This window comes from Argentina silus, assembly GCF_951799395.1.
Source record: "Argentina silus genome assembly, chromosome: 9".
Taxonomy (NCBI): Eukaryota; Metazoa; Chordata; class Actinopteri; order Argentiniformes; family Argentinidae; genus Argentina; species Argentina silus.
In genome coordinates, this window is record NC_139663.1 from 4,329,914 (window position 1) to 4,350,211 (window position 20,298).

Here is a 20,298-nt window from a genome sequence, read left to right on the forward strand (position 1 = left end):
CTGCAGGATTTCAATCCGTTACGGTGTAGTGTGTTACCAATGGTTTTCTTGGTGACTGTGGTCCCAGCTGCCTTGAGATCATTACCAAGCTCCTCCCGTGTAGTTCTGGGCTGATCCCTCACCCTTCTCATGATCATCCTTACCCCACGAGGCAAGATCTTGCATGGAGCTCCAGGCCGAGGGCGATTGATGGTTATTTTGTATTTCTTCCATTTTCTAATAATTGCACCAACAGTTGTCTCCTTCTCACCAAGCTTCTTGCTGATGGTCTTGTAGCCCGTTCCAGCCTTGTGCAGGTCTACAACTCTTACCCTGATGTCCTTTGAATGTTCTTTGGTCTTGCCCATGGTGGTGGAGAGGTTGGAATGGAAGAGATTGATTCTATTGACAGGTGTCTTTTATACCCATAACAAGCAGAGATTAGGAGGACTTTTCCAAAAGTGACAGGACTAATCTGTGTGCCTCATGGGCATATAACCGGTCTGTATGAGCCAGAATTCTTGTTGGTTTGTAGGGGATCAAATACTTATTTCCTTTGATCAAACGCAAATGAATTTATAACTTTATATAATGTGTTTTTTCTGGACTTCTTTGTTGATATTCTGTCTCTATTTGTTAAAATAAAAGTACCATAAAAATTATAGACCGCTCATTTCTTTGTAATCGGGCAAACTAACAAAATCAGCAGGGGATCAAATAATTATTTCCCCCACTGTAAACCTGCTAGAGTGAATGGATTGATCTCAGAATGTCTAGCCCCTCCTCTGAGGTTGTCCCTGAGTGAAGGTTTTTCTCAAGAGTTTTTTTGTTGTGTGAGAGCATCATCCATCACTTGCCTCTAGTGGAAGGTCTTCTCTTTCAAGCTCCCAGCTTGGTCACAAATATGTAGCAACTGGATCGCAAACCTGTAGCAATGGTCACACACCACTTATTTATACTGAGGCACAAGGGGACGTAGGGGCAAAGGGGACACTGTCTTAACAAACGGAGCAGAACCAAAGATGTGCACATACATGACCACACAGCCAAGGATCAATACCCATTCATTATTGGTTCATTATTGGTCCTCCACAGAAACGTGTCAATAGATTGTTTTAAGAGACAAACATGGCAAATCTTGGAATTTACATTTTAGCTAGTTTGTCATTTTGAAGATGCTGTGGTTGGGATATGTATACTGTATCTGAAGTTAAGCCATTTTTATACCCTGTGGACAAGGTTAGATTATTTGTCAAAGAAAAGCAAAAAGAAAACCCAAACAATTTAGGTGGTAACAGAGCAGCTATTACTGTGAGAAGTTCCACCTGACGTTGTCACGAATGTCACATGTTTAGAACAATTGAGATGAAACAAATAATATTCTCAAAGTTGACCATTATTGTAATTATTGCCAGATGAAAAACGTTTCACAAGCATCACAATGAACTGCAGACATCTAAAATTAGAAGAGAGGCAGAATTTCACTTAATCTTTGTCAAGGTCTTCATTGCACCACAGAAAGTATACTTTATTATGTTACCACGGAGATTGAGGGAACCGTTACTTTGTATATTAGTACCACGCCATTCTAGAGTATACATTATTTTCAGATAACCGTACAGTTGCAAATGGTAACACACGGCTAAACGTTCCAGCTGTGCTGTTATTGTCAATAAAATGTGTGCTTTTACCTTTAATATGACAATTGATCATTGACTTTTTCTCAAGAAATACAGTGTAAAAAAGTTACTTATGAGTTTGGAACTGGAAATATGGTTATTATAATCTGTAGAGCACTGGGTAGTCAGTGAGAAGATTGGTCTCAGAATGCATAGCTCCTCCCCTGAGGGTGTCCCTCCTCTATAAAAAATGAACCTCTCTGAACAGGGAGATCATACTGCAGGTCTTCCTCTGAGGTTTATTGTTGTGTAACGGCACAAGAAGACCCATGGCTCTAGTGGAAGGTCTTCTCCTCCTGGATCCCAGCTCAGTCACACTGCTGGGGGTTATGCTGTTTCTGCTGGTACTCTACCTCCTCTCCTCCAGTTCCAGCTCCCAGGAACAGGGGAAGGAGCCTCCAGGACCCAGGCCTCTGCCCCTGCTTGGTAACATGCTCCTGCTGGACCTCAAGAGGCCCTACAGGACTCTCTGTGAGGTGAGATGCGGTGCTGAGTTGCACTGCTTTCCGTGAATGCTCCTCTTGTTATGTATTCTCTGGTCATTTTCAATTGGTTCTTCAGCTTAAAGGCACAATCCATAATTGGGGAAGCCGTTTTTGCATATACTATGAATGGGCTGCTAGGCTGTCTTCTTGCAATTACCAAGTCTCCATATACGGTTTCTCATGTATTTCATGATTAGGCTATGATTCATGTTTTTTTTTTAAATTAATTTAAGTGAATAGTGTTGGGGAGTAGTTCCACTACATGTAGCTCAACTATTAGTTTAAGTACATTTAAGTTTAAGTGTTTTTTTATGAGGCAGTAGCCTTTGAAATACAAGGATGTATTCGAGCATAACTCTAACGGTGGCCCATGTTTTCATTTCATGCTAAACAGTTGTCCAAGAAATATGGGTCAGTGTTCACGGTTCACTTTGGACCCAGAAAAGTGGTTGTACTCGCAGGATACAAGACTGTCAAGCAGGCACTGGTCAACCATGCTGAGGTGTTTGGGGACAGGGAGATCTTGCCTTCCTTCAATGACATAAGCAACGAACATGGTAATTAAGGGAATCTTACTAGTTACTCTGGTGTACCGTCTTGCATTTAATTCATTAAGGAGAAGTCAAATCATACATGTAAGGGGAGGGGAACCTGCTAATTGTATTGTATAAATGTAGCTTACCAATTCGTTACACCAAAACAATATTGTTTAACCGAAATCATTTTCTTCTTTCATAGGGATCCTGTTTGCCAATGGAGACTCATGGAAAGAGATGAGGCGCTTTGCACTGTCGAATCTGAGGGACTTTGGGATGGGAAAGAAAGGGAGTGAGGACAAAATCATAGAAGAGATTCGCTACCTGATTGAAGTGTTTGAGAAACATGAGGGTAAGAGATGGACAGACTTCGAATTAAACAATAAGTAAATCTAATGGTGTTCTTGGTTTGTTTAATCTGTTTTCGGTTATCCTTATATGGCAGGTAAAGCGTTTGACACAACCCAGCCAGTGAATTACGCTGTATCAAATATCATCTCAGCCATTGTGTATGGAAGCAGGTTTGAATATACTGACCCCCAGTTTACAGCAATGGTTGACCGGGCCAATGACAACATCCGACTTGTCGGCACAGTCTCGATACAGGTAATGTATCATCATAATGTTCTTTGTTCCTCACTTGCAGGGAGTAATAACTTACCTACCATTTTATTAAACAAGGATAACAAATTGAAGTCATTCATGCTTATCTTTTTTTTCATGGGGATATAGCTATACAACATATTCCCATTGTTGGGCAAGTTGTTAAGCAACAGGAGACGTCTCGTGAAGAATGTGGAAGCCAATAAGAATCAAATGAATGAGTTGATCAGAGGCCTGAAAGAGACCCTGAACCCTCAAATGTGCAGAGGCTTTGTGGACTCATTCCTTGTCCAGAAGCAGAACTTGGAGGTATGAAGAATGACTAACTTGGGAATTTAAGATGTTATTGCCCAGTGGGAATCTAGTTTTCCCAGCTTACTTATTATTCATCCATGACTAGAAGCTTGTAGAGAGAAGGTTGAGTTTCTCTATAACACAAAACCTTATTTCATTTGTTTACCTTATTACATTAAAACAATATTTGCTCAACCAAGCAGACTAACTTGCATGAAACTTGCATGAAATATTGCTTTATTATGTTACCATGGAAATTGATGGAACCGTTACTTCGTATATTAGTACCACGGCTTAGTTAAAAATGCGATTCTGATTGGCTAAAGGGGCATTCTAGTGTATACATCATTTTCCGATAATCCTACAGTTGCAAATGATAACCGGACATCTATTAAGTAGTTTCAGTAATGTTAATGCGCTTTTCAATAACACACGGCTAAACGTTCCAGCTGTGCTGTTATTGTCAGTAAAATGTGTGCTTTTACCTTTAATAAGACAATTGATCATTGACTTTTTCTCAACAAATACAGTGTAAAAAAAAGTAGTTGAAAAGTTACTTATGGGTTTGGAACTGGAAATATGGTTATTTTAATGATATGTAGAGCACTGGGTAGTCAGAGTGAGAAGATTGGTCTCAGAATGCATAGCCCCTCCCCTGAGGCTGTCCCTCCTCTATAAAACATTAACCTCTCTGAACAGGGAGATCATACTGCAGGTCTTCCTCTGAGGTTTATTGTTGTGTAACGGCACAAGAAGACCCATGGCTCTAGTGGAAGGTCTTCTCCTGGATCCCAGCTCAGTCACACTGCTGGGGGTTATGCTGTTTCTGCTGGTACTCTACCTTCTCTCCTCCAGTTCCAGCTCCCAGGAACAGGGGAAGGAGCCTCCAGGACCCAGGCCTCTGCCCCTGCTTGGTAACATGCTCCTGCTGGACCTCAAGAGGCCCTACAGGACTCTCTGTGAGGTGAGATGCGGTGCTGAGTTGCACTGCTTTCAGAGAATACTCCTCTTGTGATGTATTTTCTGGTCATTTTCAATTGGTTCTTCAGATTAAAGGCTCAACCCATAATTGGGGAAGCCGTTTTTGCATATACTATGAATGGGCTGCTGGGCTGTCTTCTTGCAATTACCTAGTCTCCATATACTGTTTCTCATGTATTTCATGATTACTCTATGATTCATGTTTTCTTTTAAATTAATTTAAGTGAATAGTGTTGGGGAGTAGTTCCACTACATGTAGCTCAATTATTAGTTTAAGTACATTTTGCTGTAGCTTGGTGATAATTGAACTAAAATCAAACCTTCGTAGTGTTTTCAGTTGTTAACTACTTTTTTGACATGTACTACTGTCGCTACTCACCTTTGACTTCAAAATGCCATTAACCCCCCCCCCCCCCCCTTCCACTCGGTTGCACCTCACTCTCTTTCTCTCGTATATTCTCCTCAAGGGTCAGTCAAAACAGTTATAAAGTAATTATCCAAGTGTGCCCCCACCCACGCTGTCGAATTGCTAGCTTTTCCGTAACGTAGCAGGTTTACGCAAGTTCGAGGCTCTGCTTCATGTGTTTTTTTTATGAGGCAGTAGCCTTTGAAATACAAGGATGTATTCGAGCATAACTCTAAAGGTGGCCCTTGTTTTCATGTCATGCTAAACAGCTGTCCAAGAAATATGGGTCAGTGTTCACGGTTCACCTTGGACCCAGAAAAGTGGTTGTACTCGCAGGATACAAGACTGTCAAGCAGGCACTGGTCAACCATGCTGAGGTGTTTGGGGACAGGGAGATCTTGCCTTCCTTCAATGACATAAGCAACGAACATGGTAATTAAGGGAATCTTACTAGTTACTCTGGTGTACCGTCTTGCATTTAATTCATTAAGGAGAAGTCAAATCATACATGTAAGGGGAGGGGAACCTGCTAATTGTATTGTATAAATGTAGCTTACCAATTCGTTACATCAAAACAATATTGTTTAACCGAAATCATTTTCTTCTTTCATAGGGATCCTGTTTGCCAATGGAGACTCATGGAAAGAGATGAGGCGCTTTGCACTGTCGAATCTGAGGGACTTTGGGATGGGAAAGAAAGGGAGTGAGGACAAAATCATAGAAGAGATTCGCTACCTGATTGAAGTGTTTGAGAAACATGAGGGTAAGAGATGGACAGACTTCGAATTAAACAATAAGTAAATCTAATGGTGTTCTTGGTTTGTTTAATCTGTTTTCTGTTATCCTTATATGGCAGGTAAAGCGTTTGACACAACCCAGCCAGTGAATTACGCTGTATCAAATATCATCTCAGCCATTGTGTATGGAAGCAGGTTTGAATATACTGACCCCCAGTTTACAGCAATGGTTAACCGGGCCAATGACAACATCCGACTTGCCGGCTCAGTCTCGATACAGGTAATGTATCATCATAATGTTCTTTGTTCCTCACTTGCAGGGAGTAATAACTTACCTACCATTTTATTAAACAAGGATAACAAATTGAAGTCATTCATGCTTATCTTTTTTTTCATGGGGATATAGCTATACAACATATTCCCATTGTTGGGCAAGTTGTTAAGCAACAGGAGACGTCTCGTGAAGAATGTGGAAGCCAATAAGAATCAAATGAATGAGTTGATCAGAGGCCTGAAAGAGACCCTGAACCCTCAAATGTGCAGAGGCTTTGTGGACTCATTCCTTGTCCAGAAGCAGAACTTGGAGGTATGAAGAATGACTAACTTGGGAATTTAAGATGTTATTTCCCAGTGGGAATTTAGTTTTTCCAGCTTACTTATTATTCATCCATGACTAGAAGCTTGTAGAGAGAAGGTTGAGTTTCTCTATAACAGAAAACCTCCACAAAGTAAAAGCTGATTCTTATTTTATTTGTTTACCTTATTACATTAAAACAATATTTGCTTAACCAAGCAGACTAACTTGCATGAAACTTGCATGAAATATCTTTAACACAAAATATTCAACTTCACTGAAACATTATCTGTGTTTTTGTCTATTCAAGGAATCAGGCAATATGAACTCTCATTATAACAAGGAGAACCTTTTGTGTTCTGTGTCCAACCTGTTTGCTGCTGGAACTGACACTACAGGAACAACCCTGCGCTGGGGACTCATGCTTATGGCCAAGTATCCCCACATACAGGGTAAGGACACACACACACACACACACACACACACACACACACACACACACACACACACACACAGACACACACACACACACACACACACACACACACACACACACACACACACACACACACACACACACACCTTTGGCCTACTGACACAGACACTCAAGCTGATGTCAGAAGTAAACATGGGGGCAAAGGGACAACTTGAAACAGGTGATTGACAAATTACCATGGCTAGTCAGGTACATGCTAAAGTTCATTTGGATTAATGTTTCACCATAGATTGTAGAGTAATTTAGATCCTCCTCCTGTTTACTGTGTCTTAGAGCGCGTACAAGAGGAGATCAGTAGTGTCATAGGAAGTCGTCAGGTCCTGGTAGAAGACAGGAAGAATCTTCCCTACACTGATGCAGTCATCCATGAGATACAGAGATTGACCAATATTCTACCCATGTCCGTCCCCCATATCACCAGCAAAGATGTGACCTTTCAGGGATACTTCATCAAGAAGGTATAAATATAACCTGCTAAATCACAGAGTATCCCTTTTTTATTGAATCAATAGTGGATCCCTGCATTATGAAAACACATGGAAAGCTAACCCCTTCAAATGTTTTTGGTGCTTATCTGTGATTCTCTCTGTGGCCTCCAGGGGACAACTGTTTTTCCTTTACTGAGGTCTGTCCTGTGGGACGAAAGGGAATGGGAGAGCCCCCAAACCTTTAATCCTGCCCACTTCCTGGATGACCAGGGTAGATTCATCAAGAGGGATGCCTTCATGCCCTTCTCTGCAGGTACTTTACCTTGTTCAATACACAAGTTTGATGTTAATGAGAATATAGTAGAGAAAATATTGTGCCTTTCTGGACATTCTTTATGTTCTTTTTCACACTCTCTCTCTCTCTCTCTCATAGGCCGTAGGGTGTGTCTGGGGGAGAGTCTGGCCAGGATGGAGCTCTTCCTCTTCTTCACCTCCCTCCTGCAGCGCTTTCGTTTCACTCCTCCACCCGGGGTAACAGAGGATGAGCTGGACCTCACACCAGCGATAGGGTTCACCCTCAACCCTTTACCCCACCAGCTGTGTGCTGTGAACTGGGCCTGAGTAGACCTTTAACACCTGTATGAAGATGTAACACTGTCCGTTGTACACAGAGGCAGACGCAGTATCGTAGTGAGGGATTTTGTCCCGTTTATTAGCACAAACATTCACTTTATCGGCTTTTCAGCCCGTCTCAAAGTTCTTGCGACTTTTCAGTCGTCTGTCTCGGAAGCAACTCCTGTCGTTCCCAGCCCACCTACTGAAAAAGCAGAGGCACACACATGTTAAGCACTAGTCAACGAGGCTTTATTTGCAACAGGTGTGCAACGAAGCCTCGCCGACACAACCCTGGCCACGGTCCTGTAGCTCCCTCTACAGGCCGAATGCTGCATGTCCCCCCACAGAAGATTTCCTCATTAACAAGATGAGGACTAGTTTTGGAACATTTCTTCTGGATGTAATCCTCCTATTGCATTAGTGAAGACAGTTTTACATCTATGGCTCGGATGACGCATGATAAGGCATGTTGTTACCAATTCCCACTGTTCCTCCTAAAAGTATTGAATACTTCTCTGTATTGTTCTTTGTTCTGGGACAATAAAAACAACTTCTTAAATAAGCAATGTTTTATGTAAAAAACAGAATGGATACATATAAGGCATATCACAAGATAGTGTTTTCTACTACATTGTTATACTTAAGCATAACAAAGACCACTCTCCCATAACAGTTTATAAACCAAGGCATATAAAATGTACTGCTAAAAACTGAATATAGACTGACCCTTCTATTGTGGCAGTGCATGTAGCATGCAGTCATTGAGGTATTTAAAGGGGCCAATCCAGTATTGGTACATCCATGATGAGCTGGACCTCACACCATCCATAAGGTTCACTCTCAACCCTTCACCCTACCAGCTGTGTACTGTGAACCGGGCCTAGACTGTTTGGGCCTAATGTATATCATACTGTATACACAAATGTTGAAATTGGTCATTTTTGTTGTTCACAGACAGGTGCATTGAGAATAATGTATGTATAAAATGTATTGGTAAGGCTTGCTTTGGAGGTTATGCTGCACTTCATTTGTGTGGTTTTAGTTTTTGTTGCCTTTCTGAAATGCTGACTTATTGTTTGATGTATGCCCTCTGCCACTGCACTGTAGATAGTTTTACCAGGTCTCATTTTAGTTTGAACTGTCTTTCATAATACAATTGATCACTGACCTTTTTCAAACAAATAAAATGTAAAATATGCATTTTTTTTTTATAGGTTTGGAACTGGAAATATGGTTATTATAATGATCTGCAGAGCACAATATAAACCTGCTAGAGTGAATGGATTGATCTCAGAATGTCTAGCCCCTCCTCTCTGAGGTTGTCCCTGAGTGAAGGTTTTTCTCAAGAGTTTTTTTGTTTTCATTGCACCACAGAAAGTATGCTTTATTATGTTACCATGGAGATTGATGGAACCGTTACTTCGTATATTAGTACCACGGCTTAGTTAAAAATGCGATTCTGATTGGCTAAAGGGGCATTCTAGTGTATACATCATTTTCCAATAATCCTACAGTTGCAAATGATAACCGGACGCCTATTAAGTAGTTTCAGTAATGTTAATGCGCTTTTCAATAACACACGGCTAAACGTTCCAGCTGTGCTGTTATTGTCAGTAAAATGTGTGCTTTTACCTTTAATAAGACAATTGATCATTGACTTTTTCTCAACAAATACAGTGTAAAAAAAAGTAGTTGAAAAGTCACTTATGGGTTTGGAACTGGAAATATGGTTATTTTAATGATCTGTAGAGCACTGGGTAGTCAGAGTGAGAAGATTGGTCTCAGAATGCATAGCTCCTCCTTTACTCCTTTACTCCTTTACTCCCTCTTCACCTACAACTGCACACCTGTACATGGCTCAAACACCATTGTTAAGTTCGCAGACGACACAACGGTGATCGGTCTCATCAGCAACAACGATGAGTCGGCCTACAGGGAGGAGGTCCAGTGGTGCACCGACAACAACCTGGCTCTCAACACCAGGAAGACCAAAGAGCTCATTGTGGACTTCAGGAAGTCAAAAGCTGGCACACACACCCCCATCCTCATCAACGGGACTGAGGTGGAGTGAGTCACCAGCTTCAAGTTTCTGGGTGTCCACATCTCTGAGGATCTCTCCTGGACCCTCAACACCTCTACCTTGATTAAGAAGGCTCACCAGCGTCTCTTCTTCCTGAGGAGACTAAAGAAGGTCCATCTGTCTCCTCCGATACTTCTACCACTGCACCATCGAGAGCATCCTCACCAACTGTGTCACAGTATGGTATGGCAACTGCTCTGCATCTGACCGGAAAGCACTGCAGAGGGTGGTGAAAACTGCCCAACGCATCACCGGTTCCTTACTCCCCTCCATTGAGGCTGTCCAGGGCAAACGATGCTTGCGTAAGGCACGCAGCATCGTCATGGACACTTCTCACCCCAACCATAGACTGTTCACCCCACTCCCCTCCGGGAGGCGCTACAGGTCTCTCCGCACCCGAACTAGCAGGTTCAGAGGAAGCTTCTTCCCTGCGGCTGTCACCCTACTGAACTCCAACTCTGCACCTAGGTGACAACCTACCAACCCCTGCACCCCCCCGGACAATTGCACTACTCTACCCTACAGTATTCCTATAACTGTACATACTGTATCCTCACTTGTACACACTGCTCTTACTACATACCACTGCTCTTCTGTACATATCTGTCTATACTGTTCATAATCTGTCTATACTGTTCATAATGCACATATCCTTATATTTTTCTTTTAATACTACTGTTAATACACTGCACATATCTGTACATACTGTACATACCTGTTTATACTGTTCATACGGCATTCCATATTTATTCTGCTATTTACTCTAATGTTACTATTAATACATATATACTGCTTATACTGCATTGCCTATACAGCTCATATGCTGCTGACACTGTTCACACACACACACACACACACACACACACACACACACACACACACACACACACACACACACACACACACACACACACACACACACACACACACACATTGGGGCAAAGGGACAACTTGAAACAGGTGATTGACAAATTACCATGGCTAGTCAGGTGCATACTAAAGTTAATTTGGATTAATGTTTCACCATAGATTGTAGGGTAATTTAGATCCTCCTCCTGTTTACTGTGTCTTAGAGCGCGTACAAGAGGAGATCAGTAGTGTCATAGGAAGTCGTCAGGTCCTGGTAGAAGACAGGAAGAATCTGCCCTACACTGATGCAGTCATCCATGAGATACAGAGATTGACCAATATTCTACCCATGTCCGTCCCCCATATCACCAGCAAAGATGTGACCTTTCAGGGATACTTCATCAAGAAGGTATAAATATAACCTGCTAAATCACAGAGTATCCCTTTTTTATTGAATCAATAGTGGATCCCTGCATTATGAAAACACATGGAAAGCTAACCCCTTCAAATGTTTTTGGTGCTTATCTGTGATTCTCTCTGTGGCCTCCAGGGGACAACTGTTTTTCCTTTACTGAGGTCCGTCCTGTGGGACGAAAGGGAATGGGAGAGCCCCCAAACCTTTAATCCTGCCCACTTCCTGGATGACCAGGGTAGATTCATCAAGAGGGATGCCTTCATGCCCTTCTCTGCAGGTACTTTACCTTGTTCAATACACATGAGTTTGATGTTAATGAGAATGAAGTACAGAAAATATTGTGCCTTTCTGGACATTCTTTGTGTTCTTTTTCACACTCTCTGTCTCTCTCTCTCTCATAGGCCGTAGGGTGTGTCTGGGGGAGAGTCTGGCCAGGATGGAGCTCTTCCTCTTCTTCACCTCCCTCCTGCAGCGCTTTCGTTTCACTCCTCCACCCGGGGTAACAGAGGATGAGCTGGACCTCACACCAGCGATAGGGTTCACCCTCAACCCTTCACCCCACCAGCTGTGTGCTGTGAACCGGGCCTGAGTAGACCTTTAACACCTGTATGAAGATTTCCTCATTAACAAGATGAGGACTAGTTTTGGAACATTTCTTCTGGATGTAATCCTCCTATTGCATTAGTGAAGACAGTTTTACATCTATGGCTCGGATGACGCATGATAAGGCATGTTGTTACCAATTCCCACTGTTCCTCCTAAAAGTATTGAATACTTCTCTGTATTGTTCTTTGTTCTGGGACAATAAAAACAACTTCTTAAATAAGCAATGTTTTATGTAAAAAACAGAATGGATACCTATAAGGCATATCACAAGATAGTGTTTTCTACTACATTGTTATACTTAAGCATAACAAAGACCACTCTCCCATAACAGTTTATAAACCAAGGCATATAAAATGTACTGCTAAAAACTGAATATAGACTGACCCTTCTATTGTGGCAGTGCATGTAGCATGCATTCATTGAGGTATTTAAAGGGGCCAATCCAGTATTGGTACATTCATGATGAGCTGGACCTCACACCATCCATAAGGTTCACTCTCAACCCTTCACCCTACCAGCTGTGTACTGTGAACCGGGCCTAGACTGTTTGGGCCTAATGTATATCATACTGTATACACAAATGTTGAAATTGGTCATTTTTGTTGTTCACAGACAGGTGCATTGAGAATAATGTATGTATAAAATGTATTGGTAAGGCTTGCTTTGGAGGTTATGCTGCACTTCATTTGTGTGGTTTTAGTTTTTGTTGCCTTTCTGAAATGCTGACTTATTGTTTGATGTATGCCCTCTGCCACTGCACTGTAGATAGTTTCACCAGGTCTCATTTTAGTTTGAACTGTCTTTCATAATACAATTGATCACTGACCTTTTTCAAACAAATACAATTTAAAATATGCATTTTTTTTTATAGGTTTGGAACTGGAAATATGGTTATTATAATCATCTGCAGGGCACAATATAAACCTGCTAGAGTGAATGGATTGATCTCAGAATGTCTAGCCCCTCCTCTCTGAGGTTGTCCCTGAGTGAAGGTTTTTCTCAAGAGTTTTTTTGTTTTCATTGCACCACAGAAAGTATGCTTTATTATGTTACCATGGAAATTGATGGAACCGTTACTTTGTATATTAGTACCACGGCTTAGTTAAAAATGCGATTCTGATTGGCTAAAGGGGCATTCTAGTGTATACATCATTTTCCGATAATCCTGCAGTTGCAAATGATAACCGGACATCTATTAAGTAGTTTCAGTAATGTTAATGCGCTTTTCAATAACACACGGCTAAACGTTCCAGCTGTGCTGTTATTGTCAGTAAAATGTTTGCTTTTACCTTTAATAAGACAATTGATCATTGACTTTTTCTCAACAAATACAGTGTAAAAAAAAGTAGTTGAAAAGTTACTTATGGGTTTGGAACTGGAAATATGGTTATTTTAATGATATGTAGAGCACTGGGTAGTCAGAGTGAGAAGATTGGTCTCAGAATGCATAGCCCCTCCCCTGAGGCTGTCCCTCCTCTATAAAACATTAACCTCTCTGAACAGGGAGATCATACTGCAGGTCTTTCTCTGAGGTTTATTGTTGTGTAAGGGTACAAGAAGACCCATGGCTCTAGTGGAAGGTCTTCTCCTGGATCCCAGCTCAGTCACACTGCTGGGGGTTATGCTGTTTCTGCTGGTACTCTACCTCCTCTCCTCCAGTTCCAGCTCCCAGGAACAGGGGAAGGAGCCTCCAGGACCCAGGCCTCTGCCCCTGCTTGGTAACATGCTCCTGTTGGACCTCAAGAGGCCCTACAGGACTCTCTGTGAGGTGAGATGCGGTGCTGAGCTGCACTGCTTTCAGAGAATACTCCTCTTGTGATGTATTTTCTGGTCATTTTCAATTGGTTCTTCAGCTTAAAGGCACAATCCATAATTGGGGAAGCCGTTTTTGCATATACTATGAATGGGCTGCTGGGCTGTCTTCTTGCAATTACCAAGTCTCCATATACTGTTTCTCATGTATTTCATGATTAGGCTATGATTCATGTTTTCTTTTAAATTAATTTAAGTGAATAGTGTTGGGGAGTAGTTCCACTACATGTAGCTCAACTATTAGTTTAAGTACATTTTGCTGTAGCTTGGTGGTAATTGAACTAAATTCAAATCTTCGTAGTGTTTTCAGTAGTTAACTACTTTTTTGACATGTAGCCGTGTAGCGAACTACTGTCACTACTCACCTTTGACTTCAAAATGCCCTTAACCCCCCCCTTCCACTCGGTTGCACCTCACTCTCTTTCTCTCGTATATTCTCCTCAAGGGTCAGTCAAAACAGTTATAAAGTAATTATCCAAGTGTGCCCCCACCCACGCTGTCGAATTGCTGTCTTTTCCGTAACGTTGCAGTTTTACGAAGTTCGAGGCTCTGCTTCATGTGTTTTTTTATGAGGCAGTAGCCTTTGAAATACAAGGATGTATTCGAGCATAACTCTAACGGTGGCCCATGTTTTCATGTCATACTAAACAGCTGTCCAAGAAATATGGGTCAGTGTTCACGGTTCACGTTGGATCCAGAAAAGTGGTTGTACTCGCAGGATACAAGACTGTCAAGCAGGCACTGGTCAACCATGCTGAGGTGTTTGGGGACAGGGAGATCTTGCCTGCGTTGAAAGGCATAAGCAACGGACATGGTAATTAAAGGAATCTTACTAGTTACTCTGGTGTACCGTCTTGCATTTAATTCAATAAGTCAAACCATACATGTAAGGGGAGGGGAACCTGCTAATTGTATTGTATAAATGTAGCTTACCAATTCTTACATCAAAACAATATTGTTTAACCGAAATCATTTTCTTCTTTCATAGGGATCCTGTTTGCCAATGGAGACTCATGGAAAGAGATGAGGCGCTTTGCACTGTCGAATCTGAGGGACTTTGGGATGGGAAAGAAAGGGAGTGAGGACAAAATCATAGAAGAGATTCGCTACCTGATTGAAGTGTTTGAGAAACATGAGGGTAAGAGATGGACAGACTTCGAATTAAACAATAAGTAAATCTAATGGTGTTCTTGGTTTGTTTGATCTATTTTCTGTTATCCTTATATGACAGGTAAAGCGTTTGACACAACCCAGCCAGTGAATTACGCTGTATCAAATATCATCTCAGCCATTGTGTATGGAAGCAGGTTTGAATATACTGACCCCCAGTTTACAGCAATGGTTGACCGGGCCAATGAGAACATCCGACTTGCTGGCTCATTCTCGATACAGGTAATGTATCATCATAATGTCCTTTGTTCCTCACTTGCAGGGAGTGATAACCTCATTCATGCTTATCTTTTTTTTCATGGGGATATAGCTATACAACATATTCCCATTGTTGGGCAAGTTGTTAAGCAACAGGAGACGTATCATGAAGAATGTGGAAGCCAATAAGAATCAAATGAATGAGTTGATCAGAGGCCTGAAAGAGACTCTGAACCCTCAAATGTGCAGAGGCTTTGTGGACTCATTCCTTGTCCAGAAGCAGAACTTGGAGGTATGAAGAATGACTAACTTGGGAATTTATGATGTTATTGCCCAGTGGGAATTTAGTTTTCCCAGCTTACTTATTATTTATCCATGACTAGAAGCTTGTAGAGAGAAGGTTGAGTTTCTCTATAACAGAAAACCTCCACAAAGTAAAAGCTTATTTTATTTGTTTACCTTATTACATTAAAACAATATTTGCTCAACCAAGCAGACTAACTTGCATGAAATATCTTTAACACAAAATATTCAACTTCACTGAAACATTATCTGTGTTTTTGTCTATTCAAGGAATCAGGCAATATGAACTCTCATTATAACAAGGAGAACCTTTTGTGTTCTGTGTCCAACCTGTTTGCTGCTGGAACTGACACTACAGGAACAACCCTGCGCTGGGGACTCATGCTTATGGCCAAGTATCCCCACATACAGGGTAAGGACACACACACACACACACATTGGGGCAAAGGGACAATTTGAAACAGGTGATTGACAAATTACCATGGCTAGTCAGGTGCATACTAAAGTTAATTTGGATTAATGTTTCACCATAGATTGTAGGGTAATTTAGATCCTCCTCCTGTTTACTGTGTCTTAGAGCGCGTACAAGAGGAGATCAGTAGTGTCATAGGAAGTCGTCAGGTCCTGGTAGAAGACAGGAAGAATCTGCCCTACACTGATGCAGTCATCCATGAGATACAGAGACTGGCCAATATTCTACCCATGTCCGTCCCCCATGTCACCAGCAAAGATGTGACCTTTCAGGGATACTTCATCAAGAAGGTATAAATATAACCTGCTAAATCACAGAGTATCCCTTTTTTATTGAATCAATAGTGGATCCCTGCATTATGAAAACACATGGAAAGCTAACCCCTTCAAATGTTTTTGGTGCTTATCTGTGATTCTCTCTGTGGCCTCCAGGGGACAACTGTTTTTCCTTTACTGAGGTCCGTCCTGTGGGACGAAAGGGAATGGGAGAGCCCCCAAACCTTTAATCCTGCCCACTTCCTGGATGACCAGGGTAGATTCATCAAGAGGGATGCCTTCATGCCCTTCTCTGCAGGTACTTTACCTTGTTCAATACACATGAGTTTGATGTTAATGAGAATATAGTAGAGAAAATATTGTGCCTTTCTGGACATTCTTTGTGTTCTTTTTCACACTCTCTGTCTCTCTCTCTCATAGGCCGTAGGGTGTGTCTGGGGGAGAGTCTGGCCAGGATGGAGCTCTTCCTCTTCTTCACCTCCCTCCTGCAGCGCTTTCGTTTCACTCCTCCACCCGGGGTAACAGAGGATGAGCTGGACCTCACACCAGCGATAGGGTTCACCCTCAACCCTTCACCCCACCAGCTGTGTGCTGTGAACCGGGCCTGAGTAGACCTTTAACACCTGTATGAAGATTTCCTCATTAACAAGATGAGGACTAGTTTTGGAACATTTCTTCTGGATGTAATCCTCCTATTGCATTAGTGAAGACAGTTTTACATCTATGGCTCGGATGACGCATAGTAAGGCATGTTGTTACCAATTCCCACTGTTCCTCCTAAAAGTATTGAATACTTCTCTGTATTGCTTTTTGTTCTGGGACAATAAAAACAACTTCTTAAATAAGCAATGTTTTATGTAAAAAACAGAATGGATACATATAAGGCATATCACAAGATAGTGTTTTCTACTACATTGTTATACTTAAGCATAACAAAGACCACTCTCCCATAACAGTTTATAAACCAAGGCATATAAAATGTACTGCTAAAAACTGAACATAGACTAACCCTTCTATTGTGGCAGTGCATGTAGCATGCAGTCATTGAGGTATTTAAAGGGGGCGATCCGGTATTGGTACATCCATTTTTGGACTTAATTATTTACACAGACCCCTGATCGATTTTTTACCGGGACCATGACTAGGTCTGCCACAGGTAAAATATTTAGCGGTGTGCCATACCCCAGGTCAGATTCCACAGACAACAGTAACAGTAAATTACAGGTAAATTACTGGGACCTGCCTCTATCTCTCTCTCTCTCTGTGTATATATATATATATATATCATGAGCTTAGTTCAACTGTCTTACCCCATCAGAAAAATATATCCTTTATTCCATTGTTTGTGAACAATGTGATTATAAACAAACACTGTATAGCTTCAAAACATGGTTAAAACTAATTTTAATCTCATGGATGGTCAGTCCTTGCATCTATAGCTCAGTCTATGAATTTGAGAGTGGTTACATTTCTCCAGCCCAGATTGCCCCTTTAATGTACCTAATACTTGCAGTTAACTTGGCTCAAGGAGTGGGGGTAGAGAATTTATGGTGGCAGAATTTATGCAAATACGTACAAACACAGAGCCTTAGACTGACCATATGGAGCTGAAACCTGAATTTGATCATGTCTTACAGTGTCTCCACTTTAATGATGTTGAGCTGTGGGTCCTGTGGGGAGATGGTTAAAGGAGAGGCAGGGTTCACAGACATCTGGGTAGAGGCACTACAGTCCTGGAGAGCACCCTCTGTGCTAGGGCTGGGGTAGTCTGGGGCTTTACTCTCTGTTCCTCTGTATGTATGTGTGTGGGACTGGGTATATGTCGGGGCATAGGACTGTGTGTAGGAGGGTATGTGTGTTGGAGCGTGTTGCTGGGTGTAGGCTGGTGTGTAAGACTGTGTGTGCGCCAGCGTGTGTGTTGGGGTGTGTGTGAGTGGGAGGCTATTGGCACTGCTGCACGACTGGAACCCGTTAATGCCATGAGTATTAAGTCCAGTCAGTTTGAAGGCCTCCATGGTTTCAAGACTAGGGCTGCCCATTTCATTGTAGCTGGGCTGGGTTTGGCTGCACTGGGCATACGTGCCCTGGCTATAGGTGAACGTGTCCTGGTTGTAGGAGGTGGAGGCAGGTAGGGACAGGGGTGGGGGAGTTTTGGTGTGCTGCTGAAGGCTATTACAGGGGCCCAGTCTAGAGGCCATGGATTGCAGGGTGCTGAGGATCTGCTTCTGGACCTGGGTCTGCTGGGCCTGCTCTCTCTCCAGCCGGCACTGCTGCTCCACCAGCATCCTCACTGCCAGGCTGAGGCTGTGCACCTCCGAGCCCAGACTTTGGACCTGCTCCTGCAGCCCACCTCCTCCACCTCCACTTCTCCCTCCTGCCTCCTGGGGCACCTGCTGAGGGCTGGGGTTCCCGTCTCTCCTGAGAAGGCCCTGACTTGAAGGGGTTTGGAGCCGGATGACTGGGCCGGAAACCTGAGATGTGGGTGGTACTGCAGGGTTGGGGAGCCGGATGCCCACGCAGGGGGGAGGGTGTGCGGAGCGGACAGCCAAGCCAGCCCTCTGCTGGAACATTCGTCTGGGAACACTGGCTCCTGGCTGCCCATCCATACTCCTCCTCTGCAGAGGAACAGGTCAATAAAGACACACTGTAAGCTGGCCCAAAATCTTAAATATGAGATACATATGTATACACATACGTAAAGGACAACATGATGCGATATGCTTGATGTATCAGCATGACTGACAACTTGCAGACTGCTGTATTGTGGTTTAAATTAATTTTGCTTCCTACTCACCGCTTGATTAAGCCTATTTTGCGTGGTCAGGTCAAACTGTGGCTGACCCGGCACAGCTCTCGTAACATCAGAAGCAGGAACATTGGACTGGTCTCTCCTCAACAATGATGCCATCTGCTGGTATGACTGAAGAGAGGATTCTCTTGTCTAGGAAAAAGAAAAAAAAAGAAAATCAGAGAATGAAAGATGTAATCACGACAAAAATATCTCTTGTAATATCAGAACTAAACTGTTCTGAATGAAAGTAGTATCTCAATTATTACAAAACATGCAATTGAACCTTTGCTCGATGTGACAGAGCCTTATCCAGAAGTCTCTTGCGAGCTGCCAACATGGGGTTGGCAGCTGGTGAAGGTGTAACTCTTCTACGCATGTAGGAGCCAGTCACAGTCACAGCTGGTGCCCCAGAACCAGTCCCTGCCTCTGTCCCAGGGGACTGGGGACCTCTCTGTTGGGTGTTCTGAGCCAGCGAGGTGACACTGATGATCTGAATGTCCTTGTCCTCCTTCTCTCCTTCCTGTTGCTGAAGGCTACCACTCCCTCCACTGATCTGACCTGACCCTGATGGCTGAGCTCTAGCCTCTGAGGTAGGGCCACCCTGCTTGGCAAACTCTGTCGCTGCAGCATGTCCAGCATGACTCGACGACTCCCGCAACAGATTCCGTATCTGCTGCTCACTCCAGCCCTCCCGCCTCCATCCACGACCCCCACCTGCCCCAGCTATGACCTGTGGGACTGTGCTGCTACCCCCTTCCTCGGGCCCAACCTTCCCCTGCTTCCCTTGGAACTCCTTGAGGAACAGGTAAATGGCCTGGGCAGACACCTTGATATTATCCAGCTCCAGCACAGCCTTGATTTTGCGGAAGCTCAGTCCAGCCTTTCGCAGTTCCACCACTTTGCGCTTGGCCGCATCATCCAGCCGGCCCATGGTCTTGGTCACTTCGCTACCCCAGGCTGCTTGGATGCTTCACTTTACAAAGAAATAGAAGACATAAGTATGTACTGATTAACAACAAATGTGAGTCGTAAAAGATAATAATTCCCGTCGATATAAGGCGCTTGCTAGCCAGACAGGCAAGGACTGAGGCTGTCGGTGTACTTCCCCATTTTTTTTTTTTTTTGCTGAATCCAAAGTGTGGAATCAACATCTCAACGTTTACATTTGGATGTTAGGTTAGTTAACTTGCTAGCTATGGGGTGCAAGCTACTTCAGTCTGGGGGTCTTTGTATCGTGCTAGCTAGCCCACTCACCTGGCTTTAGTTTGATGATGAATGGTGCTGTCCGTTTTTTAGTTGGCTTGACACGGTACGATAAGTTCGTTTCATTTAATGTGCAATGGGTTAGGCGATAAAAGGCGATAGGTTAAAAGCGATCAATGCAAATAAGCATATTTTTTCCCTGAACTGTTTGAAGGTATCTGTGCATGTTTACGTTTCGTAGCTGCACAAAAACAACACTAACGAGTTGGAAGTGGCGCTCTACTGAGAACGTCATTTGGACCAACGCGTCA

At 42.9% G+C, this 20,298-nt stretch overlaps 4 protein-coding genes across 4 annotated transcripts; 3 read left to right on the forward strand and 1 right to left on the reverse strand.

The window, feature by feature from the left end:
- Positions 1-1,982: 1,982 nt before the first annotated feature.
- LOC310809130 (cytochrome P450 2K1-like) lies at positions 1,983-3,477 on the forward strand. The gene is made up of 4 exons (XM_083676288.1): positions 1,983-2,134; positions 2,538-2,700; positions 2,882-3,031; positions 3,125-3,477. Exons 1-4 carry the CDS (start codon positions 1,988-1,990, stop codon positions 3,409-3,411), a joined length of 747 nt encoding a protein of 248 aa, XP_083532414.1. The 5' UTR covers positions 1,983-1,987; the 3' UTR covers positions 3,412-3,477.
- An 816-nt stretch (positions 3,478-4,293) lies between these two features.
- On the forward strand, positions 4,294-11,933 carry LOC310809244 (cytochrome P450 2K1-like). Its single transcript, XM_083676439.1, has 12 exons — positions 4,294-4,540; positions 5,233-5,395; positions 5,577-5,726; positions 5,820-5,980; positions 6,107-6,286; positions 6,585-6,726; positions 7,044-7,228; positions 7,370-7,511; positions 7,632-7,804; positions 10,969-11,151; positions 11,293-11,434; positions 11,559-11,933. Exons 1-12 carry the CDS (start codon positions 4,337-4,339, stop codon positions 11,744-11,746), a joined length of 2,013 nt encoding a protein of 670 aa, XP_083532565.1. The 5' UTR covers positions 4,294-4,336; the 3' UTR covers positions 11,747-11,933.
- Positions 11,934-13,327: 1,394 nt separating this feature from the next.
- LOC310809245 (cytochrome P450 2K1-like) lies at positions 13,328-16,606 on the forward strand (the record flags this gene model as incomplete). The annotated part of the gene is made up of 9 exons (XM_083676440.1): positions 13,328-13,531; positions 14,227-14,389; positions 14,564-14,713; positions 14,807-14,967; positions 15,056-15,235; positions 15,517-15,658; positions 15,824-16,008; positions 16,150-16,291; positions 16,414-16,606. The coding sequence occupies 9 exons, from the start codon at positions 13,328-13,330 to the stop codon at positions 16,599-16,601; spliced, it is 1,515 nt and encodes a 504-aa protein (XP_083532566.1). The 3' UTR covers positions 16,602-16,606.
- A 703-nt stretch (positions 16,607-17,309) lies between these two features.
- On the reverse strand, positions 17,310-20,282 carry LOC310809156 (uncharacterized protein). Its single transcript, XM_083676341.1, has 4 exons — positions 20,039-20,282; positions 19,068-19,757; positions 18,788-18,934; positions 17,310-18,608 (listed from the first exon to the last, which is right to left on the reverse strand). The coding sequence occupies exons 2-4, from the start codon at positions 19,713-19,715 to the stop codon at positions 17,625-17,627; spliced, it is 1,779 nt and encodes a 592-aa protein (XP_083532467.1). The 5' UTR covers positions 19,716-19,757; positions 20,039-20,282; the 3' UTR covers positions 17,310-17,624.
- Positions 20,283-20,298: the final 16 nt, after the last annotated feature.